General features: G+C 45.2%; 2 protein-coding genes across 2 annotated transcripts in view; one reads left to right on the plus strand and one right to left on the minus strand.

Annotated features, from left to right (window-relative positions):
- The window catches only part of Tbcd (tubulin folding cofactor D), a 153,977-nt gene that overhangs the window by 118,067 nt on the left and 8,391 nt on the right, over positions 1-27,519 (plus strand). Inside the window, exons 19-33 of the mRNA XM_051182690.1 lie at positions 827-900; positions 1,530-1,647; positions 4,386-4,446; positions 5,637-5,659; positions 9,659-9,690; positions 12,368-12,430; positions 13,247-13,323; positions 14,599-14,680; positions 16,997-17,115; positions 19,049-19,140; positions 19,844-19,984; positions 24,453-24,536; positions 25,474-25,632; positions 25,706-25,844; positions 26,088-26,209. Coding sequence (XP_051038647.1) covers positions 827-900; positions 1,530-1,647; positions 4,386-4,446; positions 5,637-5,659; positions 9,659-9,690; positions 12,368-12,430; positions 13,247-13,323; positions 14,599-14,680; positions 16,997-17,115; positions 19,049-19,140; positions 19,844-19,984; positions 24,453-24,536; positions 25,474-25,632; positions 25,706-25,844; positions 26,088-26,209 — 1,386 coding nt within the window. The remainder of the gene's footprint in view (positions 1-826; positions 901-1,529; positions 1,648-4,385; positions 4,447-5,636; positions 5,660-9,658; positions 9,691-12,367; positions 12,431-13,246; positions 13,324-14,598; positions 14,681-16,996; positions 17,116-19,048; positions 19,141-19,843; positions 19,985-24,452; positions 24,537-25,473; positions 25,633-25,705; positions 25,845-26,087; positions 26,210-27,519) is intronic.
- The window catches only part of B3gntl1 (UDP-GlcNAc:betaGal beta-1,3-N-acetylglucosaminyltransferase like 1), an 82,275-nt gene continuing 76,757 nt past the window's right edge, over positions 22,002-27,519 (minus strand). Inside the window, exon 13 of the mRNA XM_051182684.1 lies at positions 22,002-22,046. The gene's annotated coding sequence lies outside the window, so the exon portion shown is untranslated. The remainder of the gene's footprint in view (positions 22,047-27,519) is intronic.

Consider the following 27,519-nt stretch of genomic DNA (forward strand, 5'->3'; position numbering starts at 1 on the left):
AGTGAGGAGCCTCTGGCTCAAGCCTCTATGTTGTTCACTGGGCTAGCTGTGACCACCTACCAGGAAATTTCTCCTTTCCTTCAGGAGATTATGTGCCAGGCATGCAGGCAGACAGAATATTAAATCTTTATTCTGGAGAAGAGCGCCTAGGCTTGCTCAGCCAGAGGCTAATTAAATTTCCTTTCATATTAACTTACCAGCCAACAAGACATTAAAAAAACACATTGTAAATATGCAATCCCTGGATTAGACTAAATTTTTGAACTTTTGAAATCTCTGATTGATTTTCTAAATGTCACTTGTTCTTTCCTGTGTTTTGAGTGGGGCTTCCTTTTTAGATGCATATATACTTCTAATTTTTCATCTTCTTGACATATTTATCATGAAATTTTCTCTTTGTTTCATAGATTTCTTAAAGTGTAACATGATGGTGAATCTGTGCACATGGGCTGTCAGCTTTTTCTTTAAAGGGGCAGTTAACTCCTTAGATCTCTCATATATATATATATATATATATATATATATATATATATATATATATATATATATCCTCTTTATGTGACCCTTAAAAATGTAAAAACTATCCTTAACTTAGAGTCTTGCAAGAGAGGCCTTGGGCAGTTTTTGACCTGCTGACTACATATTGACATGTCATCACAGCAGGTGTCAGAATCCTTTCCCTTTTTAGTCGAGTAATATTCCATTGTCTGTATCTACCATTTTTGCTTATCTATTCATTATTGATAGATCCTTGGGTGTGTCCATCTTAAGGCTGCTGTGAATAATGCTGATGTGAGCTCTACTAACAGCTACTGTTCCTTCTCAGGGCCATCCGAGAACTGTCTGCAAAGGCACTCCACAACCTCACCCCACAAGTACCTGAGTACATAGCCTCTCATGGTAGGTGTGCATACCACTTCCTGCAGCACTCATGCAAGTGCACATGCGTGCACATACACAGCAGAATGATGTGCTATTCTCAGAGTGGATGACGATGGTGTCTTATGTCTGTTGCTGAAGAGTAAGCCATAGGTTAAATCGGGATAGACTTTGAAGACAAATGCACCCAGCATGTTTGTCCAGTGGCAGCTTTGGGTGGCATCAGGCACATGTGCCATCCACAAAACAATAGGTTAAAAGTGATGGGGGATTTCAGGGGCTCATTTGAGTTGTCAGTGCCTCTAGATTGATGTGTACTTAGAATTTGGAGCCCTTCTGCTTTCTCCTCCCTAAACACCAGAGGCTGGCATGGAGAGGAAGTGTCTGTCACCTTTTATGGTTGCGTGGCCTTTGATCTTCCTGCTGTCCTCAGGCAGAGTGCTGCCATTGCCTATCAGAACATGGCCGTTCTCAGCTGTCCCGCACTGGGCATCTGGGGTCCTACATGCCTGTACTGATTTATATGCTGTGACCTAGCACATTGCCCTGGTGGCTCAGGAGGAACTGTGGTGGTGACCCTGCCACCACCAGAGGAAATACTTCTAAGTAATGAGTTGTCCCTTGTGTGCCCTTCAATTTGACTACTGCAGTATTCCCGGCACTGCTGTTGATGACGCTGAATCCAGATCTACACACAAGACACGGCGCCATCCTCTCCTGTGCAGAGGTCACCTATGCCCTATACAAGCTGGCTTCACAGAGTAACAGGTAGGATATGCCATCTGGGAAGCTAGGAAACAGTAGTGATTTTGTCAGCTCTGATTGTTGATCATTTGTGTTTTTAGGGTCCCATTTTATGTTGAGGCGGTTAGTGGTTAGGACTACTCTCCTAACCACAGGGAAGGACTGCTGATTGGCATTCATAAGGGGTCTGTGCTACCTCTGCCGTTTGTTTTCCCATCATGATCCCAAGGCTATGACTCAGACACAAGAGCAATGGCACTGAGCAGTTAATTTGTCACTCTCTCTGTGTGTGTGTGTCTGTGTTTCTGTGTACATGTGTGCACTTGTGTGTCACAGATCATGTGTGTAGGTCAGAGGAAACCTTGGACATCTTCCTCATGTCCCATCTTGTTTAAGGCGGGGTCAGTCTTGCTGCTCACTAGGCTAGCTGCCCTTTGTGCTTCAGATGATTCTCTGTTCTATATCACCCATCTTCCTGGGAATACATATAAGTGCACCACTGTGTCTGGCTTTACCTGGGTTCTGAGGATCTGAACTCAGGCTGTTTGACTTGTATGGCAAGATATTTTCTTGACGAGTTATCGCCTCAGTCCCCATTTGTCACTTTAATAATTTAAACTACTTGAAAGGGTAAGTGGTGGCATACTCTTTTAATAATTTAATACTACTTGATTAATAATTTAATAATTTAAACTACTTGAAAGGGTAAGTGGTGGCATACTCTTTTAATCCCAGCATTTGGGAGACAGAGGCAGGCAGATCTGAGTTCAGACATCTATACAGAGTGAGTTCCATAACAGCTGGAACCCTGTCTGTGAAAAACAAAACAAAACAAAAACCCCAGAAAGAAAAAGATGAAAAGGTAGGTGCAGAAGTTTTCCTTGAGCCTTTCCCCTCCCCCATTGGCTACATCTATAATAGAACTGCAAAGCAAGAAGTTAAGACCAACAATGAAGCATTTCAAGAGCTGTGTAATTTCCTGTGCGGTTGACTTCTCAAAAGTAAGATCTTATAGACACAGTAGCATCACTGTCCTCCCCTTAGGTTCAAGCTTGAAACTTGTACTTAAGTCATTTCCTGTTGCATTAGGTGGCTCCCTGGGTCAGGGTGACAGCAGATTGGTCCATGAACCGTTTTCCTGCCTATCAGCCCCAAGGAGGTTTGGTTGTTCCTTGGCCCCAGAAAACTGCTCATAGTCTGTATAGGTGGAATGGGTACCTGGTGTTGATGGCCTTGCCTTCCTTGGTTATAGTAAAAGGTACATAGACCATGACATTTCTTAGCAGTGTATTGTAATGATATGATATATTTGAGAGCCATTCCCAAGCTGTTGGGTTTATACATGGCCTCAGAGTATAAGGTTCTACATGGTTCTGCTCAACACATAGGAGAATTCAGACCTCCAGGGCACTGGGCTCTGTGTGGCTCTGCCTAGCACCTAGCAGACTAGATCTCTAGGGAGTTGGAATTAGTTACCACATAGCTCTGCCTAGCAAGTAGTAGATATCCAATCCCCAGTGTGTTGTGACTGTACATAGTTATGCCTAAAACACAGGAGATTCTAGCTCCATAGGTAATTGACACTGCATAGCTCTGCCTGGCAATGCCATACATATTTCAGAAGAGAGCAGATGTTCAGTATAAAATATGATTTACATTATAGCACATGCTCAGTGAGTTACCATGTGAATCAGGCAAGGTAGAACTCTCTGCTGGAGTCTTAAGTGCTAGGTTGACTGTAGCAGATGTTTTTCTGAAGACAGCAGAAGGCTCCTGTGGGATTCCATGTAACCCTGAAGGGGACTTACCTCATCCACAGTGTCAGCAGGGGCCTGATGTCCTGATCACAAGGCTGTGTCAGAGCATAAAGGTAGCACCCAGATGCCCATCTGCTGAAACCAGTGCTGTGTGTGTGTGTGTGTGTGTGTGTGTGTGTGTGTTTGTGTGTACACAGATGTACTTGTCTTGTCCATGTGTGAAGGCCAGAGATTGACAGTGGGTATCTTACCTTCCTTGGTTGTTCTCAATCTTTCCTTCCTTCCCTCCCTCCCTATTTTTGTTTTTTTTGAGATAGGGTTTCTCTGTGTAACAGTCCTGGCTGTCCTAGAACTCACTTTGTAGACCAGGCTGGCCTCAAATTCACTAAGATTCACCTGCCTCTGCCTCCCAAATTATGGGATTAAAGATGTGTACTACCACCACCCTGTTGTTTTTTTTTTTTCTTTTTAAAATTAAATTTAGTGGCTGGAGACCATGTTCAGTAGTAAAGAACACTTGCAGAAGGCCCAGGTTCAGTTTCCAGCACCTGAATAATGGCTCACAAACCTTTGCAATTTCAGCCAGTTCTAAGGACTCTCATACCTTCTTCAGGACTCCATGGGTATCACTCATGCATATGGTGCATATATACATACTGGAAAAGTACTCATACATTTAAAAAATAAGATATTGAAATTACATCTGTTTGAGAGAAGGAGAAACAGAAATGTGTGGTCATGAGTTTGCCATGGTGCACATGTGGAGGACAGAAGACAACCCGTGAGTCCCAGAGGTTGAACTCAGGTTGTCAGGCTTAGCAGCAAGTGCCTTTGAGCATCTCTCCAGTCCCCAAAACAGCTGTAATTGAGGTGGAAGTGGGAGATCTTCAGGGATCGTGAGAGCATGAACAAGAAGCTGATCTCTCTGAGTCTGTGTGTTCTTTACTGTGAACCTGGGCTCCGACTTAATCTTCATTGCACTCTGTGCTGTGTTTCCCTATGTAGACCAGTCACAGACTATCTGGGTGAGAAGACAGTGCAGAGCCTGAAGCAGATCCACCAGCAGGTTTGTGCCATCCCTCTGAACCCCTTCCATCTGGACAGGATTTGCTTCTCTAGTTGACCAAGACATATGACTCTGTGGGTTCTCTCCACCAACATTACTCTTGGGGGGTTTATCTGGAACTGGTAGTTGGGCTAGACTTGTTCTCTGCAGCCAGAAGCCGTCTTGTTGGGTGGCATCGTAATCAGTGGGTCTCAGGGCTGTACTAGTGTCTCATTGTGGGCCTTAACAGTTCTCAGCTGAGGGATCGGATATCCTTCTATAGGGTTAGGGACCTAGAAAACAAAGGCCTTTTATTTATGTCTTTGCCCCTGTGGCCCTAATCTCCTCAAATTTAATACCAGATTTTGCACATTTTAGGGATGGGAAGAAAGCATGTATGTTTTTCTGGGATTTAAATAGCCTCAAAACCTATGACATAAAAGAGAAAAAGTATGAACCCAAGATATTTTCAAGGAATTAAAATTCCTCCACATTCCTAAGGAATTAAGTGGTTTTATTGTTTCTTACTGTAAATATTTTTCTATTCCTTACAATTTTCCTTTTTTTATATAATGGTTTGTCTTAGGTCATAATGACTGTGATGAGGCTATTTGGTTAGTTTTAGCATTTCTTGCTTTAAAGTGGAGCCTGGCATTCTTAAGTGTTGGAAGTGAGGGTGTGGAGGGCGGTAGCCCTGTGCAGAGGCTGAGGATGGAGCTGCTGTGTCCTCTGCACCAGGACTTCCTGTTTCTGAGGAATGTAGATAGTGACAGAGCTCCTGCTTTTAGTTTTTGTGGGAGTTTAAAATACATCTAAAGAGCTTAGTGGAACTGGCAGTAGTTGTGTGAATATCCACAAGTGTTAGATGTACTCATATTACTTTTGAGTTTCTTCCGGAGACAGAAAACACCAGAGCCATTGGGCATAATTAGTTTTCTGCCTGAGTGGTGACCAGTGGGCCAGCATGAGAGGGGCCACCTTCTTTCTTCATGCCTGTGTGCCTCAGCTTCCCTTTAGAGATCATGCACCTAACCAAGACCAGGCACAGTGGGGTGGGCCTTTGTCTTCTGGCCTTCCTGATTGGCTTTCTGGCAACTAAAAGTTCATCTCTGTCACACTGATATCATTCTTATGTTGATATAGTCACTGTTATAAGCATAACAAATTATTTGACTAAATAACTTAATTAACTTTTCATTCTTTAATTTTAGCTTAGTGATCGTCATCTTTACAGGTAAGCCTACAGAGTAAAAACTTGTATGTGTAATGGAAATGTGTGTTCTCTGGAACAGCTGGTTCATTGAAGCACTTAAATTGTGTGTATGTGTGAGTGTGCACTTAAATTGTGTGTGTGTGTGTGTGTGTGTGTGTGTGTGTAAAACATGCCATATGCACTAGTGGAGGTCAGAGGACAACTTGTAGGACTTGGTTCATTCTTTTTATCTTGTGGGTTTCAGGGATTGAACTTAGGTTGTCAGGCTTGGTGAAAGGCATCTTTACATGCTGAGCTGTTTTGCTGTCCCTTGTTGTACTTTTAATTAGCTAACAGCTCACCTTCATCTGTCCTTACTGCTATGTGTTTACTTTGAAGGCATGCAACTGTCACTCAGCTGCAGCTCTTTGGTGTCTTTGGGCTTTTTGGAAGCTGCATGTTTCAGTGTGTCCCTGTGAGCTCTGTGGCTGAAGACAGTTGTAGCCTGCCCAAATGAGCAGGTGTTACCTATCTGCTTTTGGTGACTGTTGACTCTTGGGCCCAGCACCTTGAGCGTTCCCTGTCTCTGTAGTCTTCCTCCTTTAGATTCTGTGCAGGTAGGATAATATATAAAGCCTTCAGGTTTGGTTCTTTCTTCCAGTGTGATTTTTGAGATTCGTCCATGTTAGTGTGTATGTTATTTTTCTGTTTTATTTTAGACTGGGTTTTACTATGGTCCACTATGGCCTTCTCAAAAAAAAAAAATATTTATTTATGTATGTTGATGTTTTACCTGACTGTATTTCTGTAGACAACATGCACACAGTGCCCAAGCAGGCCGGAAGGTGTCTGTTTCTTTCCTTCAGATGGTTGTCAGCTGCTGCACGGGCACTGGGAATTGAACCTGGATTCTCTGGAAAAGTAGCTAGTGTTCTTGACTGCTGAACTATTTCACCAGTCCTGAGAATTACCTTTAAAAAAAAAAAAAAAAAAAAAAAAAGACAGGGTCTCACTATGTTGCCCTGGCTGTCCTAGGACTCACTGTAGACCAGTTGCCCTTGCATTTGCAAAGCTTCATCTGCCTCCCATGTACTGGTAAGAATATACCTCCACATTTGGTCCTTCTCTACTGGCAGTTCAGCTGCTTCATTTTCCCTATGCTGAGGTTCCACCAACCTTGTTTGTTTTGTTTTCTGTTCCCTTTCACTGCTAAGAAGCAATGTGTGTGCTTAAGGAGTCATCTCAACTCAGTATAGTATGGAATGAAGCTGCTGGGCACATCAGCTTGTATCTTGGTGTACATGTGTGACCTTGGGGATTCCTTGGGGGATATCAGGAGTGGTTTGGCACGTGTCTAGATCACCCAACCTATAACCCTGTGTCCTAACAAGCTCTGCCTCTGAATGTTTGTGGTCTGCAGTGGTATACTGTACTGGTATTCATTGTTTCTAATTTGTTTGTGAATATAGTTTATGTGTCCCCAGTAACTTAAGTGATGCTGAGCATCCTGTGTTGATTGAACACTGCCTGTCTCCTGTGGAGTGACCATTCATTGAATTCCTTTTTTCCTCCTTTGAGACAGGGTCTCTCTGTATATCCCCAGCCATCCTGGCACTTCTTATGTAGATCAGGCTGGCCTCAAACTCGTAGAAATCTGCCTGCCTTCCGAGGGCTAGATTAAGGGCACATACCAGCATGTCCAGCCCTTACTCACTTTCTTAAAAATAGTTGACATCTGTCTTTTCTTGTTGAGCAGTCAGAGCTCTGTATATTCTGGATCTGAGTTCTGTTAGACACAGGATTTCCCTGTTTTTCTCCCATTCTGTTCATTTCTTGCTGTGTTGTTTCTTTTTGTGATATGGGGTTGAACACTGACTGTCCTGTACTCTTGAAGTGGGAGGCCTCACTTCCTACTTCTTAATGAGTAGGTAGTAATGTAGGTACACACAGTGAGCTATGCAGTGCCCGAGAGCTTTTCTGAAGCTAAGATTATCCCCCCTTTTGGGCATCCGGGCCTTTCAGAACTGCCTGTCACATAAGCCTTACTCACTACATTAATCACTTCTTTCTGTGAGACCTTGAAACATTTTCCTTCTTTGCTTTTGCTACAATCTGTTCCTGAACCATGCCCAGGTCTGAGTAAAAATACCATTTAATTTGGAGGGCTGAAGAGATGACTCCACAGTTAAGATCACTGGCTGCTCTTCGGAGGACCAAGGTTTGATTCCCAGCACCCACATGGCAGCTCACAGACCTTCAGATGGTGCCCAGACATACATGCAAAACACTCATACACATGAAACCTTTTAAATCTATTTAACTCTTGCAGTGTTTCCTGAAAGCTACAGAGGGGACTATTTTTAAATAGTTTAGAGATTGGGAAGAACATGTGATTTTATTTGGAGAGCTTGCCGCAAGCCACAAGGCGTCAGTTGTGGCACCTCAGTCCCCAGATAGGATCATAGGCACCCTCTGTGGATGATGATGACTGGGGTTGCTGCTGATGCCCATGTTTCTGGCATCCACAGTGTGTTTCTGAATGGCATTGGGTCAGACTGATTTTCTAGCAGGGTTACTGGTAGTGAGAGGCTTAGGGAAGACTCTAGCCTATGGCTATATCTTCAAATGAGTACTCATCACTATTATAATCCCCGTGTTGGAAAGCAAGATGTAGGTGTTTTCCTATTCTGCTGTTTATCCTATAGCTTAATTTAACTTTTTTGAATAAATAGTTTACATATGATAAAGCTCATCAATTTCAATTTAGTAAGATTTGGCAAGTCTGGGGTAGACAGGCTTCCCCCAGCTCCTGGTTCCATCATAGACCTGCTTTCTGCTGTTCTAGGTTAAACATTTTTTTTAAAGTATTCTGCATGTGTTCTCTGTGTCTTTTCACCTCCTCCTTCTGCTTACATTTTCTTCTGTCCTTTTAGACTATATGAGGAATATAATAGTTGCATTAATGATCTCATGTTTGAACATTTTTTGAGTTGTGGTCATGTTTTCCTGGTAGTACTCCATTGAATTTCCATTTTTTTCCCTAAAATTTACATTTCTGGATTTTGAACTCTCTCTCTCTCTCTCTCTCTCTCTCTCTCTCTCTCTCTCTCTCTCTCTCTCTCTCTCTCTGTCTGTCTGTCTGTCTGTCTGTCTGTCTGTCTGTCTCTCTCTCCCCCCTACCTTTTTTTCTGGTTTTGTTTGGACACTTTCAAGACTGTATCAAAGCCTTTGGTCATCCAGAGCATCGTTAACCTGCTTCTGATGCACAGCCACTGTAAGGATCCTGCCATGACCTCCCCTTCCTGACTGACAGATTGTTTCCAGCCTGAGTAGATTGAGAAGCATCCTGCCTCCTTCTTTCATATGTTTTCTTCTACACTAGAGTCCTTCCTGGCATACACAGCTCAGTGTCAGCTGTAGACCCTCTCCTGTTCTGTGTCTATGCTACTGGACAGCCAGGGGTTCCACTTGGGCTTCAGCTACATCTGCCCATGGGAACTTCAGTGGTGACCTGAGGTATTAGAAGTATTCATGCTGCACTGGCTTCCAGAGTCTGCTGTGTGGCACACACATTCTCTGGCTTCCCAATTGTTTAAGGCAGTTCTTGTTATTACTTGGGTCAGAAGCTAAAGCCTCCTAAGCCAGTGCCGTTTTCTCACCTGAGCACTTTGCGGCTCCTGCTTGCTAGCATTGCAGGTTGGGTAGCTTCTGGCAGGCAGGATGGGTGATGCTGAACAGTAGTGTACCATTGCTTTGGACCATATGATGGTCATCTTGGCATTGTTGTGAAGTGTGGTTCAGCAGCATGTGAGATTGGTTCTGTGTGATTTATCAGTGATGACCAAGTGTCTTGTGGAAGCTCTAAGGACAAGAGACTGCCAGAGGATGATCTTTGTTTCTTTCCAAAAATGTATCTCACACTTTGGGGGTGGGGGCTAAGTCCCCTAATTAAAACTGTTGAAATGTATTTATTGATTGATGGGATGTTTCATATTTTATGTGTAAAAGATTTTGACTCTGTCTGTTCCTTTTTGTTTTTAGGGGTCTGGGAGGAGAACTTATGAGACAATCAGGTAGGTCTGGGGTGAGAAGGTGCTGTCTTTCATCCCAGTATGAGGAAGAGTACCCTGAGGTCAAACGAGGCCTCCCAGTAACAAGTGGTAGTCGTTCTTTTCTGTTGGAGACCCTGCTACTGCCCCTGGCTTGCTGTTGTCCCAAGAGGATGTGACCGGGCTCTGAACATGGTCTAGTGTGTCCAATTACTCCATTTCTCAGTTCAGGGGCTCTGATTTGTTTTACATGCCTCTATACTATCCCTCACAGCCTGCTGAGGTCATCTGGAGGCTGGATCTTAAGGTCTACATTCAGAGGCCATGTTTCTACAGGCAGGTCTACTGTGAGTCTTGGCATTTTCCTTGTGGTGGACAGGGGTGGGGCAGCTTTAGGGACAGGTGGTCTTAGAGTACCCCACATTGGGATAGACAGGTGGCACCAGTCACAGGCTAAAGAGCTTAAGGCTCCTATGATCATTTTTAAAAGCAGTGCCCTCTGAAGGGCTGTTATGCCCATGCAGGCTCCCTGGTTGTCTGTTCAGTCTCTGTGAGCCCCTGTGAGTCCAGGTTGTTGATTGTGTGAGCCTTCCTGTGGTGCCCTTGACCCCTCTAGCTCCTACACTCCTTTCTCCTCCTCTTCTGAAGGATTTCTGAACTCCCGCCTAATGTTTGGCTCTGGGTCTCTGCATCTGCCTTTATCAGTTGCTGGATGATGCCTCTCTGATGATAGTTGGTCCAGTCACTAGTCTGATCACAGGAGACAGCCAGTTCAGGCTACTTATCTGCTATTGCTAGGAGTCTAAGCTGCGTTCTCCCTGTAGACTCTTGGGAGATTCCCCTGCTACGCTACTGGTTTCCACCTGACCCTGAAATGCCTCCCAATAGTTCCCCTTAGCACTCTCCCCTCTGTGCGCCCCCAACCTGATCGCTCATGTTCCCATCCCCACTTACCCTCAGTCCACTCACAAAATCTCTTCTGTTTCCCCCTCCCAGGGAGATCTGAGTGTCTCCCCATGAATCCTCCTTGTTACCCAGAGTCTCTGGGTATAGTTATCCTTAATTTACAGCTAATATCCACTTAGGAGTGAATACATACAATGTTTGTCTTCCTTGGCCTGGTTTACCTCACTCGGGATGATTTTTTCCTAGTTCCATCCATTTGCCTTCAAATTTCCTTCTGTCCTTTTTTTTTAAGCTACCATGTGGGTGCTGGGAGTTGAACCTGTGTCCTCTGGATGAGCAGCCAGTGCTCTTAACCTCTGAGCCATCTCTCCAGCCCTTGTCCTTGTTTTTTAAAAAAAAGCTGAGTAATACTCTATTGTGTAAATGCATCACATTTTCTTTATCCATTCCACAGTTGAGGGAATCCAGAATCTGGCTATTACAAATAAAGCTGCAATGAATATAGTTGAGCAAAAGCATCCTTGTGGAATGATTGAGCGTCCTTTGGGTATATGCACAAGTGTGTCATAGCTGGGTCTTGTTGGTACAGTATCTTAAGTTGTCTTCTCTATGTAAGTCACATGCTAACCTGTTGTGTTCCTACCCATGGGTACATTCATTATTTTCTATGTCACAAATCAACACAATAGCACTAATAGATGATTAGCATTATCAGAACATCAGGTCCAAAGTCCATCTGGGACCTATCATTGAGGGTAGTGGGCCTTACTGCTCTGTTTCTAACAAATTGTAGCCTGGGGCTACCCTGAATTGTGCTTCCATAATGAACCTGTGCCTTACGTGTTACACCCCCAGATGTCCTCCTGCCCTATACCTGTGGACCTCAGGTACCCATCTCCCTACATCTGTGCTTACCTGCTCTGTATTTCTGAACCACAGGTGCTCATCTGTCTTATACCTGTGTGCCTCTAGGTGTTCAGCCAAGCCCTCTGCCTATGCAGCCATTTGAGACTTTGTGGATATTTTTGTTTGGTTTGTTGTGGTTGTTCCTTTTGTGAGACAAAGCTGACCCCAGGCATGGATCAGTTATTGTTTTCATTGCTAGTACAAAATATCAGAAAAAGCAACATAGGGGAGTTTTCTTGCGTTTGTTTTTTGCTTATGGGTTGGGGGAACAGACCATCATGGCAGGGAAAGTGACGCAGCAAGACCAGCTGCAGCTGCAGTGGGAAATAGAGATGGATGTTGATGCTCCACTTCATTTGCTCATGGAGAGAAACCATGGGATCGTGCTGCCCACAGTTTCTCCCCGAGGAAGCTTCTCTAGAAACTTTAACAGACATATCCAAGAAGTTATTTTAAGTCCTATCAAGTGGCAGTCTACATTTTCCCAGGACCCAAGCTGGGCTAAGATGCTCTACCACCAGTGTTAAAAGTGCTCTGGGTTCACACAGGTTCTTTTTTGTTTTGTTTTGTTTTTTGAGACAGGGTTTCTCTGTGTAACAGCTTTCGATATTTAGGAACTCACTATGTAGACCACAGAGATCCATCTGCCTCTGTCTCCCTGAGTGCTGGGATTAAAGGTGTGTGCCACCACACCTGGCTCACACAGATTATTTTTAAGAGGGGTCCCCAGGCTTCTGTGTCCAGGCTAGGTCTACAGTATCTTCTTCCTAGTGTCCATCTGGGGAGACAGCCAAATTTGCTTATGGCCTGTCCAGCATTAAAGGTGGGTGAGAGAGTTAGGTGCTGGCTATGTACTTTTTGAAAATAATGTTTTTTCTTTTTTCCATAGTGTGTGTTTTAATAAAGAACTTGTCACTTTCCAGAATGCCCTTTAAAGGTGACACCGTGATAGGTAGGTGCTTTTCTCAATGACACAGTTAATATTTTCTTAATACTGTTAATCAAGTTACAAAATAAGAGATGAACTTGTTGGGGTAGGATGAAGGATTATAGTTGAAAAAGTCACAATATTGGTACATCTGATCTTGATACTGCAGCAAACCCCTACCACCCTCTTCTAGAAAGGACAGGGAAGTTCTTCTGGAATCTTCCATTGGCACTTTTCCCTGGAGCTCTGCATGACACCACTGTACCCAATCCTGGACATTGGTGGTCTTTCCTCTACTGGTACTTAACTTACTGCGTATATGGTTCTTATTGCTGACACAGAGACTCAGTCTTCCTCAAGCCTGCTGTACCCTAGTCTAAAGTTACTAATTTTATTTAGCTGAACAGAGTATGCATATATCCAGTTCATTTATTGGATATAGTTGGGTTGAAGTTGGGCTTAAGTTGCCAGGGACCAGGAGAAATTGTCCAAGTGAAAGAGATAAGACAAGATCACTTGAAGCTTGCAACTGTGAACAAAACAAAAAGTCCCCTATCATGATGTGCAGGTCTTTGGTTTATAGGGAATGGCATTTTCTGCATAGTGGTGGTAGAAGCAGGGTACGTGGGTGCTGACTTTTAGCAGCCTGAGGTGGGCTTCCTCGTGGAACTGGGGCCCTTGGACTTCAGTGCAGTGTGAAGAACGTTCACTCTAGAGTTTCTCCAGGATACATTCTAGAGGTTACCATCTGCTCTAAAACTAAGCCAAAGATGTTTGTTGCTTTAAATATCGGCTGACTACTCTGAGGGAGGTAAGTCATTATCTTTGCTTCTTGGGCAGATGGTTGGCAGTGGCTGATAAATGACACTCTCAGAAGTCTTCACTTTATTTCAAGCCATTCCAGACAACAGATCAAGGTATGCTAAGCACGATTTCTTTCCCCTGTGCAGAGAACGACAGAAATGCTGTCTATAGTGCCGGTGTCAGTGACCCTTTCATGCACTAACCTCACAGTCGACAACACCATCATTGGGCTTGCATGATTTACACAGACAGGTAGCCTAGAATTTCCATGGGTGAAGCTACTCTTTCTTACTACACTTTCTGCCGCTACCAGTCCTCTTCTCTGTTTTGCTAGTAATAGTATGCTTAGGTCATGCCTGAGTTCTGGTAGCTGTAGGTTAGGTCTGGAAAGTATTCACATGAAGGTGAAAAAAAAAGGGGGGGGGAACCCCACAAACCAGACTCTGCTTGAGCTCCTAGATGCTAGGGCTTATGTTCACATCTCGGGGTCAGGTGGCCTTAGGTTGGCAGACATGTGATCCACTTTTTTAGGTAGTAACTGTTGATGTTTTGGAAAGGCTCCGATGTGCCAGATGAGGAGTGGAAACACATTCATGCTTACATGAGCCCCTGCCTAGCCTGCGCTTCTTTCTGTGGGATTCTGGTATAGTCTTTCTGGTTAAATTTGGAGGCCTCCTGGTTGATGTCTCAGAATTTTCTTTTAACACTGTCCATAATCAAGTCCCACTGGCCACAATCATGATATTCTGTGATGTTTAGTGCATGTAGCATCTCTGACGTACTGAGGAACTCCCATGCTGATTTTCACCCAGTCCCTCCTCAGTTTCTCTCTCCTTGGTTTTGGGGCGGGGTTGATGGAAGGATTGAATTGAGTTGGAGTCCTCTATTGCAGACTGTGGAGGTGGGGAACCAAGGGGACACCACACCACCTCCTGATTTGTATGAGACTGCATCATCCTGCCTCCATCAAGGTTACTGGGCTAAGACTGGTTCCTCACCCTGTCTGTTCTGAATAATTTTCTGTTGGAGATGCCAGTGGACTCTCCTGTTCTCTAACCCAGGTCCCAGCAGTCCACACAACACACTCAGTCCCCACATTGCTTCTGCTGTGAAGGAAAAAATGTTTTGTCTTATATTAACCGCACCATAAAAGAACACACAAAAATTGTACTGTGTGGAAGAATAGAGTTCTCACTTTAGGTTTACTAGTGCAGCGAATTTAAAGTGATCAATACATCTGACAGGTGCTGATATCAGGTTTATTAGAGAAACCAGGGTGTGGCATACTTTGTTTTTAAACGATCACTGTGCCAGACTGCAGTGATGCATACATCTGTGGTTGAGGACTTCTCAGATGCTTTATTCACTCATGTCCTCTTCTGTTTTAGGAGGCAGCTGTCTCGGCCCTGGCCGCCCTCTGCAATGAATACTACACGAAGGAGCCTGGGGAGGCAGGCTCTACCACTGAGAGTGAGTGAACTGTATGTTGGGCCCAAAACAGGGATCCACAGTATAAATGGGAGCTGGGTGACACCTGCCCAGCAAGCTTGAGCTGAGTTGGCCAGTGGAGGCAACCCTGTGATCATCTTTCTGGACTTAATCTCTCAGAACCCACCCACCTCATGCCAGGCAGCTGGGCTACAGGAAGAGGGTTCTCAGTTGCACAATAGCCTTCACATGGTCTCTCCTGAGCCACCTGGGTTCAGGGCAGGTCCTTAGATTCAGCGAGAGAGCATCTTAATCTGAACGGGGAGCTTCCCTGGGACACGACTTACTAGAGATGGCATAAAAATCACTTGTCCACACCTGGCTGTGGTGGAGCACTCCTTTAATCCCAGCACTTGGGAGGCAGAGGCAGGTGGGTCTCTGAGAGTTCGAGGCCAGCCTGGTCTATAGAGAGAATTCCAGGACAATCAGGGCTACACAGAAAAACCCTGTCTCAAAAAACCAAAAACCAAAACCAGGCAACCAAACACAAAAAAAACCAAAACAGTAGTCTACATTTTTTATGATTTTTTTTTTTCTCCCAAAAATACTGGAGTTTGGTGTTCTGGCAGATACTTTTTGTGTGTGGTCTTATATCTGTGTGTTCACATTTGTGCATATGGAGGCTAGAGGTTGCTGTTGGGTGTCTGCTTTAGTGTCTCTTCACTTTTTTTTTTTAAAGGTAAGGTCTTCTACTGAACTTGGGTTCACTAGTTATGCTGGACAGTGAGTCTCAGGAATCTTCTTATGTACCTCCTCAGTGCTGGGATTATAGGCATATGCTACCATGTCTAGCTTTTTTACAGGGTTGTCTGGGATTCAAACCCAGGTCCCCTTGCTTAAACAGCACTTTACTGAGTCGTCTTCCCAGCCCCCGGCAGACTTTTTCTTTTTGGTTTTTAATCCTTATCTCTATTTTACATGTGTGGGTGTTTTGCCTGCATGTATGTATACCTGTGAATCACTTGTGTGCCTGATGCCCACAGGAACCAGAAGAGGGTGTCAGCTCCCCTAAAACTGGAGTTATAGACTTTAGTAATTTTTACAGTATCCCTCAACCACAGGCAACTTTATGCAGACAGTAACGTTATATGCAGTCTGTCTTTTAAAAGTAGAACAGCAAGGTCACATTGTACTTTTGTCTGTTTGAAAATAAATGGTGTTCCCAAGTAACCACTGCTGTGTTGAAACTTGGGTACACTGCAAAGAGGCTCGAATGTGTGAATGGAGAGTGTTACACTTTTCTTCCCCTACATCTGAGGATGGATGGAATGTGTTTCTAGGGATTCAGTGAATGGGTCCTAGCAGCCAGTGATGGCCAGAGTCTGACAGATAGCACTCAGTGATGGTGTCTGCCCTCTCTACTGCTTGCTGAGCTGAACTATAAAAGAACAGAACTAGCTACTCACTTTCCAAAATTCTCCCTCTCACCCTGCTCTGAGCCCCTAGGCCTCTTAGTTTCTGCTTCTCCTTTAAGATCTTTGCTTCTGCCACTGCTACATTCATAGCCTTGTGTGTCTGACCAGCAAGCATTCATCGCCTTGGGCACTGCTCCTCTCATCCCAGAATTGCTTGGTCACAGTGTCCCAAAGCTTCGCTGTCAGCTGGGAACTGTATTTACTCCTCTCTTAGTGGACTCTTGTTATTAGGATGTTGTATCTATCAAAATCATTTATGTACTTAGTAAGTACAGGTGAGAGTTCTGAATGTGTCTGCTATTCTTACCATTGTCTGATTTACTCCCCTAACAATGAAGCCATGTAGTTAACATTCCTAATGAAAGCTAGGTTTGGTAGTGCATGTGCATGATCCCAGATAAGCTATCATAGCTCTTAACCCATGGGGAGGCCACAGCATTGTGAGTTCAATAATCAGCCTGGTTTAAATAGAAGGACTTTGTCCCAAACAAACGAAACAAATACAAAACACAAAGGAAAAAAAAATCTTGAGTCCAGTGGTGGTGGCTCACACCTTTAATCTCAGCACTAGGGAGGCAGAGGCAGGTGGATCTCTGTGAGTTCAAGGCCAGCCTGGTCTACAGAGTGAATTCCAGCATAGCCAGGACTGTTACACAGAGAAACCTTGTCTCAGAAAATCCAAACAAACAAATAAATGAAAAAAACTTTTACATCTTAAAGAAACTCTAAAACCACCTTATATAATTTTTCTTATATCTTGTATCTTACTTTGAAGGTATGTCTACATCAGAGCATTGTCCTGGCTTACCTGATACACCCCACGTGTATTTCTGAGGGTACCACTAGACAGAGGCCACTTGTAAACATTTCTTTTTCTTTTCAGCAGAGCTGATTCCACAGTACCTTGCTGAGCTCCAGAGCCCAGAGGAGATGACCCGCTGTGGCTTCTCCTCAGCCTTGGGTGCCCTCCCAAGTTTCCTTCTCAGGGGTCATCTGCAGCAGGTGAGCATGCCAGCAGCGCCAAGAGGGCACAGGTGTGAAGGGCTGGCAGTTGATCTGCACACCTCTGGTTGGAAAGGAATTCTCAGCATTAGCACATGTGACCATGAAGGCAGTGGCTGCTGGACCTGCACTCACGGTGTGGGCTAACTGCTCTTGCAAGGCACACTTGAGATCACTGTGCTCAAGACTGTAGGATAGGAAGGCACTGTCTTAAGAAACTGCTGCCTCTGTGCAGAAGCTAATGCCTGAACACTTCTTCCATCCCTGAGCCATCTCAAGTTATTTCCTGAATAATAAAACCATATAGCTAAAATTCCCTAGGACATTTTATTTACCTGATGTTCTACCTTGTTTGTAAGTCATGGGGGGAGGTAGACTAGATATGGGCAGAGGCCGCTAGCCCCACGGCTCAGCCTGGTGTCCTATGGGCTTCTTTTCTGCCTGTGCCTCAGAAGACTGTATCATGCATTATTATTTTTGCCTCCTGTTGAGACACTATTATTTTTTATTAAGACAGTGGATACCTTAACAGAGTAAGGTGGTTCAGGTGCTACCCTCTCAGGCTTACTGGGCCTTCTTATCCAGCCCCTGTGAGCTTGAATGGCCAAGAGGTATTTTCTCTGCTGGTTCCACCATTGAAAGCCTTGAGTTGACAAGCAGTTGAGTTAAGAGGCTTGCCCATTTCTTCCATCTAGGTTTTTATCCCAGGTGACACATGAGGCACCCTCTGCCTCAGTACCATTTTCTCACACTGTCTTATCTACTTTGATGTGGCCTGCTCTCTCCCCATTGCTTGTCCTTCTCAGAGCCCTAAAGCATTTGTCCCTGTCTTAGCCCTGGGCTTGCCTCCAGCCTGGCTCTGGAGACTCTCCTTTCCCCACTCACCTAGTCCATTAATCTCATCCTTTTTTTTTTTTTTTTTTTTTTTTTTTTTTTCCCCTGTGAGTTGAAACACCAGGTTTGGTCCTGCTAGCACCCCTCCCCCCTCCCCCCAAGATGCTCTTGCTATTATTGTCTGTCTCTGCTGCCTGCCACACAGCCTGGGATGCAATAAGACAAGCTCTCCACATTTGCTTCTATATAAATGGTTCTCTTTCCTCCTATGGGCTCAGGCAGCTTTTGATGATGTGATGAGTAGGCCCTTTACCCTGTACAAAGCAGAGTATAGCTGCTGTAATAACGGAACTCACCCTGGAATTTTTTCCACTTGAAATGTGGATAAACATGAAAGATTTTAGAACTGAACTATCAGTTCAAGAAGTAATAGCCCTAGGCCTACAAGGTGGCTGAGTGAATAAAATTACTTGCTGGGCAAGCCTAGTGACCCAAGGTAGAGAGAACCAACTCCACAAATTTGTTTTCTAACCTCCACACACAGACTGTAGCATGTATGATTGTATACACACACACACACACACACACACACACACACACACACACACACAGAGCAGGGGGAGTGGGTGGGAGAAAATATATAAATACTATTTCCCATTTGTCGTTGGGAGCCAGAATGTCAACTGTCCTTTGTCCATGAGGGGAACAAGACAGGAATATCTTGTAGGGCTGAGACCAGATGCATAGCAATTGCTGGAGTCTGGGTAAAGCAGAGGGGAGGCTGTGGGATGATGGGATGACCCCTTTTCATATGTTCTTCCAGAAGCTGAATCGGGACTTGTTGTCTTCTGTGGGAGGTAGCCCCTATGAGCTGCCTTGCTAGCCGTACCCATGGCTACTGTGTCCTGTGGCTCCAGAGCCACATCTCTAAACAGAAGTGTGTTGACAGCCATGTCTGGTACTAAACATGCAGCACTTAGGATGGTGAAACAGGAGGGTTCTTAAGCTCCAGGACAGACTGGGCTACTCACTGAGACTGTCTAAAAAAATGCATTTACTTTGTAGCTGATGCTTCTTTGGTGGACTTTTTTGCCCTTAGGTTCTCACGGGTCTGAGACTAGTCACCTGTACCTCTCCCAAGGATGTGAGCTTTGCTGAGGCCAGGAGAGACAGTTTGAAGGCGATATCAAGGTGAGCCTCTGGCATAGCAGGTGGGCATCAACAGGCACCACAAGGATTATCTATCATGTTAGCATAGGAAAGAAATGTATAGAGATGTTTTGTTATTTCTTGTTTTCTAATTTCTTCCCCTTTAGAGCATTGTCAGGGAACATCTGTATCTTCACCTCAGAAACCAAGGAACAGTGGTTTGAGGCTAGCCCTGGCAATATTGAGGCCTTACCTCAAACCAAAGCATTATGCTGGCTTTGGGAACAGCACAGTGGCAGGGTGCTTGTTCAGCATGTGCAAGGCTATGCGTTCTCTTCTCAGTACTGCTAAATAAATGAATAAAATGGATGAAGAATTTGGGATTGTGCCTCAACTTGAGGCTGACAAAAGGGGCAATGCCTGGATCTTGTTTAGTGACTTCTGTCAGTAGGTGCAGTATGCAGCGCCATGTGGTTCAGTAAGCCCATTCAGTCCTGACTTCTCACAGCAGCATTAACCTTTTCATCAGGGTGGAAGACAGAAAGAGCCAGCTACCTTGCAGACTGTGGTCGCAGTGAAGGTGACTTCACAGTGAGCGCCATTCTGCACTTGCTGTGGGGAGGGTGCCCTGGGCCTCTACGTCTGCCCCAGGCTCCTATGCCATGCTGGATGTTCCCCACAGTAAGACACTTCAGCTATTGTAATGTGAAGGATGAGCTCACAAGCATGCATATTTTAATTTCAGAGTTTGCCAGACGGTTGGTGTGAAAGCAGAGGGACCTGCAGATGAAGTTGTGTGCAAAGAGAACATTTCTGAGGTTTATTCTGCATTACTGGATTGCATGAACGATTATACAACAGACAGCAGAGGGGATGTGGGAGCCTGGTAAGGAGTGTTTGTAGTATGACTTCCCTGCTGTCTCATGAACCTCCTGAGATAGGGGAGGACATGGCGTCCCAGGTAACCAGAACTTGAAACAACAGGCATTAAGTCATGGTAGAAACTCTCATAGGAGTGGCCTGCACTAATGACTCAGGTGAGCAGCGATGAACTTGTGCTTTCCTGCTCTGCTGCTCAGGCATCCATAGTTTTTTGAGTCTGTCCGATTGTCTTTCCTTCCTCCTCCGGTAGGGAAAATTTCTTTCCCGGGTTGCAGAAACACCCTGTGAGGGAGAGAGCAAGGCTGCTGCTGCTGTTGTCTGAGCCAACATCTCTGCCGTGTGCCTCACACTCCGTCCTGCTGGCTATAGGCAATGTTGTTACATAAGAGTTCAGAGAGGACTGGAGAGATGGCTCAGCTGTTAAAGCTAGGCTCACAACCAAAAACATAAGAGCTCAGAAAGAGCTTGTAGAAGACACTGTCTTGATTGTGATCCAGACACGTTATCCCTTGTATAGGATGTTTCAGACTTTATTTTTTAACATGTTCTTTCTGCTTATTAATTTTCCCTTCCTCTCATTTTGGGTACCTAGCCAGTTGTTCTTCTCAGATCCTATTGACTAGCTGTGCACCCCACTTTACTGACCAGTGTTGAGATCCTCCATGTCCTCCTTGAGAAGGATATATCTTCTTGATTGTGACATGTCATGTGGGCTGGAGTGCCTTGGGACATGTTTTGTTGTGCATACCCTTCCAGAATGTGCTACAGGCTTGACAACAGGCATTGTGAACCCAGCCCACTTGGGGCTGGTGACTTGTGTCTGTGATAGATATTGGCAGGTCCTAGGCTTCTTCTCTGAGGCTCCTGAATTCCCGAGAGACCTGGTTGACCTGGATTCTTCCTTGTGGTTTAAGACCGAGAAATGATGAGTGTTGTTCATGGAAGATGTGAACAGATATCTGTTTACCCATGATGGGGTACTGAAGACAGAATGAAGGAGCAGTTCCACCTAAGTCTGGCTTAGTGAACCCGTGAGTCCACTGGAGTTACTTACAGGAAGGAGCACAGATAGGGAGTAACTCAAAGCAGCTGTATCACTGAAAGGCACTCCATCGCAGGGGTGACAGCTCACAAAAAAAACAACAAAAACAAAAACAACAACAACAACAACAACAACAAAAAAAACAACTGCACCTCAGGAGACTTCTGCCTTAACTTGCAGGCAGCTCGACAGCTGAAGAGTTTCCTCTCCCCAGCAGTTTTTTCTGCTTTTATAACCTAGGGGAGGAAGCTCTGTGTACCTTGCAACAGTCTGAGCTTCCTAAGTTTCATTAACTGCCTGAGTCTCATGAGCTGCTGCTCCCAAAGCAATTTCAGTTTGGAGTAAATAGTTATACAACAGTGTGTTTCTTTGTAGTCTGCCTGGCCCTGAGATACCCCTTCGAGCAAAGCACAAAGGACTGGTGCTGGGTCCTCTTCCTAAGACCTGACCCTTGGGACCTGACCCTTTGCAAAGGTGGGCCTCCAGGATTCTGCTCCTGGGGGGGGGGGTGTAGAATTACCTGTAGTGAATGGTGCAATTCTAGACAGTCTTTAAAAAATATTTTCTTTATTACATCATTTCTCCCCATTCTTTACTCTCTCCAAACTCCCATATACCCACTTTTGCTCTCTTTCAAATTCATGGCGAGCGTGCGTGCGTGCGTGCGTGCGTGAGTGTGTTCCTTCCACTCTCTGAATTCCTTAGTAGTTCTTTGTGTAGGGTTGAGGCTTTGCCAACCCCAGTCCATGTTACTATGTCTGTTATTGTCTTTGTTCAGCTTAGCTTCAGGCAGCAATGTTGGGGCATTTCATTGGTATAGGAGACATAGTCTTATAGCAAACTCTGGTTCACACAGTCTCTCTGCTTCTGCTCCCAATGAGACCCCCTGGGGTTTAGCTGCTTGTGTTGTGTCAGTTGGGCCTGGGCTCTACAACTCTGCATTTTGATTTGTTGTGGTTCTCCATGAAGATCTCTGATCTTGCAAAGAGAAGTTTCCTTGATGAGGGGTGAGGACAACACTTTTCTGTGGGTATAAGGACAAACGTTTAGAATGTAGTTAGGGATTATGCTGGGTTAGTGTGGTGGTGGCAGTTGTAGGGTCTCCTCCCAAGATCCATGACTTCACAAGTCCTGGATTGTTGGCTTGGTTTCCAGTATAAGGCATGATTTCCCTCTTACTGAAGAGGCCTTAAGTCAACTTAAGAGAGCTGTTAGTTTCCCACACAGAAGGGGTAGGATATAACAATAGTAAGGAGTCTAAAAAAGTCATGGAATTATACAAAAATATCTATAATACATTTCAGTTGGTATAAATGTATAATTTAAATAGTTTTCCCATCTGGGCTAAAGGTCATCTAATATAAACCTTAACAACTTATAAAGATGCCCTCTTTTGAGCTGGTGGTCAGGGTTGTCCAACAGAGCCCCAAAATATTACAGGCTGTTGATTGCTATTGCCCCAGGTTGGCCCCCAGAGGTGGAAGATAAGTCCCTAATGCTGAAGACAGCCTGTGTTTCAGACACAGGGCCCTGAGGCCTCTGAGCTGGAGCTGAGCTGAAAGCCTCATCCCTGAGGACTGGCTTTCATGGTCCCAGAAGGCTCCATGCAGACTTCCAAAGGAGGGAAGTAATGATGTCCATAAACCACAACCACTGCCAGCACGGCATGATAACCCAGTGGTCACCATGTACCCGGTGACATACACACCCTGACACTCTGGTTTTGTTGTTGTTTTTATTGATCAGTATCTAGAACTTCTCAGAGATTTCAATTGTTTTTGAGATTCTGCCTTTTTCACTTACTTTTCTCTATTTTCATATTTTTCAGAGATAGTTATTGTAAAGACTGTACATTTGATCAATCTATTTTTGTCGCTTTTTTTTATTTTGGTATTTGCTATATTTTACTTACTATAGTTTTAAACTGAATTTCCTAACTTGTAGTTAAATTGTAGGGCTTTGTATTACATGGTTTTCTCTTAGCAGGTGGTAATAATGGCCAGCCAAATACCACTGAAATCTACTGTTTTAATCTCCAGGTCACTGAGAATGTAAGGGCTTCACAGAGAGGGGCAGCCAAGTCTATACGGACCTGGTGGTGTGGATTGGGCTCTGTGGCGATGTTTTATTCAGTTGCCTTTGCTCCCAGGATTAACCTCAGCACTATTGAACATGTCTTGGCTATGAGGCCCTCTGAGGCTCAGGACCCAGTTCTTTCTCCTTTTCATGTGCGAGTACAGCTTCTCCTTGTAGCTGGTTTCTGCTATGTTGTGCACCACACAGGCAACATGTAAGAAATGTACAGGTTACCCACCTGCACAGTATGTCTACTGTGTGCTTTCTAATTGTGTGCCCATAGAGCCAGGCACATTTCAGACCTCCCTGTTTCCCCTGGCATACTTTACAGATGTGCACCTTTGTCCCTCGGCACACTTAGCAGTCTACTACCCTGTCCCATGGTGCTTTTTTGCAGATCTCCCCAGTTCCTGGCACTCATTGCAGATGTGTATGGCATTCACCCCAGCATGCTTTCCAGATGTCCCTCCCTGCATCCCCTGGCACTCATTGCAGATGTGTACCCCGTGTCCCTGTAGCACACTGTAGGTCTACCTCACCTTCTTCAGGCTTGCTTTGTGTTCAGTGACTGTCACCTGACTTTGAGGAGTCCCCTGGACCCTTGTGCTGCACTGTTGTCTGTGAGCTCCCCTCAGAAGAAGGACCTGTGGGCCTCCAGTGGTAACCTGGTACAGGCCCCGTAGAAGATTTGGTTAAGACAGAGACAACCCCAGGCCTGAGGGTTTGTATTTTCCCTTTCCTAACTCTGGCTGAATCCTGTATCCTGGTTTAAATGGCTGCTTTGCTCTGGAATTAGATCAGTTTTTTTGTTTTGTCTTAATGAATTAATGACAGGCAGCTCTGTTTAGCAGGAAATAAAGTCCTGCTATGGCTATGAATGTTGGTGGCTTCTCTGGTGAGAACCAGAAGTGCCAGCCTTGTGCAGAGAGGCACTACAGGGGCCCAGCTTCACATGGGAGAGGCTGTGGGAAGTACCTGCTTCGATGGTGTGTACAATGTCTTATGCTTTGCAGAGACTTGTCCAGTCTTTCTTCAGATGTTAAGAATGAATCCTCTTGCTTGACAGTATGAGAGATAATAGCATATCCCTCGTCCAGCTGCTGGCATTGGTTTTCTCTGATGGTTTACACTAGTGTGGGGTTTCTGTAATCTCTAAAACTTTCCCTATGTTTGGGCCTTCTGGAACCAAGCTTATGTTTGGCCACTGGGTGTCTCAAGTGTCTCAAGAGTTTTTTTCCCCCTCATGGGATACTTGTAAAATCTATTCTGACAGGACCAAAATGGATGTGATTGGTGGGACCAGGGCTTGGGATCCCTGTCCTAGATTGACCTTCTTATGTCTTCTTAACCACAGGGTCCGTGAAGCTGCCATGACTAGCCTCATGGACTTGACACTTCTTCTAGCACGCACAGAGCCCATGCTGATTGAGGACCACATGTGAGTATCTGAGGACAGCTAGGGCTGCCCTGGTGCCTCCATACCTTCTCAGACTAGCTCCTCTGACCTCTCTCCTGACTCTCCATGTGGCCAGGGTCCTCCTCCTGTTCTGTATCCCCAGGACAGGCTTCATAATACCCACTCCCCCAACCCTATACCAGGACCTCCTTTGATCTGGTGTGTTTAGCAGCCAGCTTCAGAGGGTGAGGCTGTGGTGGCCTTTGAACTCGGGATTCTATAGTTGAGGTTCCTGCGAGGATGGGCTACCAGCCCCTGTGAGTCCCAACCTCTTCTGCCACACTGCTGAGGCCTGAAGTTCTACTGCTTTGTGAACTTTTCAACCTGGGTTCTCCTCCTTCCACTGACCTTCAGTACTGTTGGTTTTCACTAAGAGTGCATCAGCATTTACATGTACCTGTTTTGTGGCTCCTGAGATGTTGGGATGCAGAATGCACTTACACTCATCCTGGGTTGGTTAGTTTTTTTGTCAACTTGGCACAAGCTAGAATTAATTGGAAAGAGGAACTCAATTGAGAAAATACATGCGTAAGATTGGCCTATAGGCATTTTCTTGATTTGTGATTTATATGGTAGGTCCCAGGTCACTGTGGGTAGTACCATTCCTGGGAAGGTAGACCTGAGTTTTATAAGGAAGGTTGAGTGAGCCATTTAGGCTAGTAAGCAGCATTCCTCCATAGCCTCTGCTTAGTTCTGCCTCCAGCCTTGAGTTCTTGTCCTGACTTCCTAAGTGATAGAGATAACCTGAGAATTGTAAGCTGAAAACCCTTTCCTATCCAAATGGCTTTTAGTCATGGTGTTTTATCACAGCCATAAAAACCCTAACTAAGACACATCCTGATGTGGCTTCAGCAGCTACTGACCATAAGGTGCCCACACGTCCCCAGGCTGGCCTCATACATGTGCCCTCTGTTTGCAGATGTGAGCGAGTCATGTGTTGCGTTGCCCAGCAGGCAAGTGAGAAGATTGATCGGTTCCGTGCTCATGCTGCGCGGGTATTCCTGACTCTCTTGCACTTCGACAGCCCTCCCATTCCCCATGTTCCCCACCGCAGAGAACTGGAAAGTCTATTTCCCAGGTACTGTCAGGTACAAAGCCCCTTGCAGCCCAGTCCCTCCAAGCATGGCCTTGAAGACATCCCTTTCTTTCAGGTCTGATGTGGCCTCTGTGAACTGGAACGCACCTTCCCAGGCCTTCCCTCTTATCACCCAGCTCTTAGAACTGCCTACCTACAGATACCATGTCTTGCTGGGTCTGGCTGTGTCTGTTGGTGGTTTGACAGAGTCTACGGTGAGGAGGCATCTGGCTATGCAGAGCAGGAGATACGGGGGACTCCGTCCAGAGGGCTCTGCCCTACGTGTGCACTGCACATGCTCACTGTCTTAACAACCCAGCACCTGTAGAACCCTTGTGTCTTTGTAGTTTGCAGTTGTTTTTGTTTGGTCCTAGGCATTTACTGTTATTGAAGTAGCCTTGGGGAACCAAGGTAGAAGCTAGCCATGCTATGCCACAATAATGCTTTTTGGGTCGCAGGTCAGGCATTCTACACAGAGCCTCTTTGAGTACATGAAGAGGATTCAGAAGGATGCTCAGGTCCTGGAGAGCTTCAGTGGGACCCTCCTGAAGGTCTTTGAGGACAACCTCCTAAATGACAGGTGAGTGGTGTCTTGAGGCTAGGAGGTCATGGCCCCAATCCTATTTCCATAGAGCCTAGGTTTCACTGGGACACATTGTTATACTTAGTAGGTGAGGAGCAGGGCACAGCAAGCTGCCAGGTCTTGCCGGCTCCCGGGTTCTGGCCCTAACACTTTAGTGAACCCAGCATTCATCTCCAGCAGTCCCTCTCCCTTGATGCACTCTGGGCAGGAAAATGTCCTTTTCTGTGTGCGTGTGGAGATGCAGAATACCATGTGAATTGGAATGAGATTCTAGCCTATAGGAATATTCTGTCTTGTCTGTAACAGCCTCATTGAGAAAATAAGAAACCTGAAAAACAACATATATGTATGTGGGGTGATTCCTTTGGATGTGTATACCACGAAGCCTAACTTGTTCACCAAGGTTTCCTCCTGCCCCTCAGAGCCCTCCCAACTGTCCACTTTGGCAGCCACTGATCTGTTACCACCAAAGTCGAGGTGGCATTTTATAGATTTCCATTTAAACAGGCAGGCAGTGTAGTCACTCCTGTCTGTCTGTCTATCCCTCTTGTTGCCCAGTCAGGGCCTGTTGTGGGTGGAAGTGACTCATTTGTTTGGGCATTTCATGTTCCGGGCCTTAACAGACAGCTGCAATGGACATGCAGGGATGAATCGCTGTGGATGCACATTCCCTTTTCTTGATCACACATCTAATGACGGACCGCTGGGTCATGTGTATTACTTGTTAACTTTGGTAAAGCTGCTGTCTCCGTCTGTTGCTTGTCCTACCGGCACTGGCGTGGTCAGTCTCTCAGGTGGCTGTTCTGTTGGACACTCGGTTGCCTTCCTAGTGTCTGAGATGTCTGTTCATCGACACAGCTTGTTTAGCTGGGTTTTCCTTCTTACTCCTGTTTGTGATGCCTCCACTGTACTGGGCAAGTCCTTGTTACATCTGTGGCTTGAAGGACCCAGCTCTCACCTGTCGAGCTTCAGTGAGCCTGTGTGATTAATCTGGAGGTCCGAGAGAGCTCCCCTCTTCCAGAAGTTTTAGCTTTAGGTTCTGTCTTCAGCCCTGTGGTCAGTTTTGAGGTAGTTTTTTTGTGTGATCAGTTTAATCTTGCAAATGGTTGTCCAGCACTGTCTCCTGGACTGTTCACTGCATCGGCCATGCACCTCCTCAGAACCCTCAAGTGTACAGGTGAATGTCGGACTCTACTGGGCCACCTATAATCTTTAGGTCAGGAATTCTGTTCTTACCTTTGCTTTAGGTAATTCCTGAAAGAAGGCACATTGGCTCTGGCTTTGTTCTTACTTCCCATAGTCATTTT

The sequence above is a fragment of the Phodopus roborovskii genome, unplaced genomic scaffold (genome assembly GCF_943737965.1).
Source record: "Phodopus roborovskii unplaced genomic scaffold, PHOROB, whole genome shotgun sequence".
Lineage (NCBI taxonomy): Eukaryota > Metazoa > Chordata > Mammalia > Rodentia > Cricetidae > Phodopus > Phodopus roborovskii.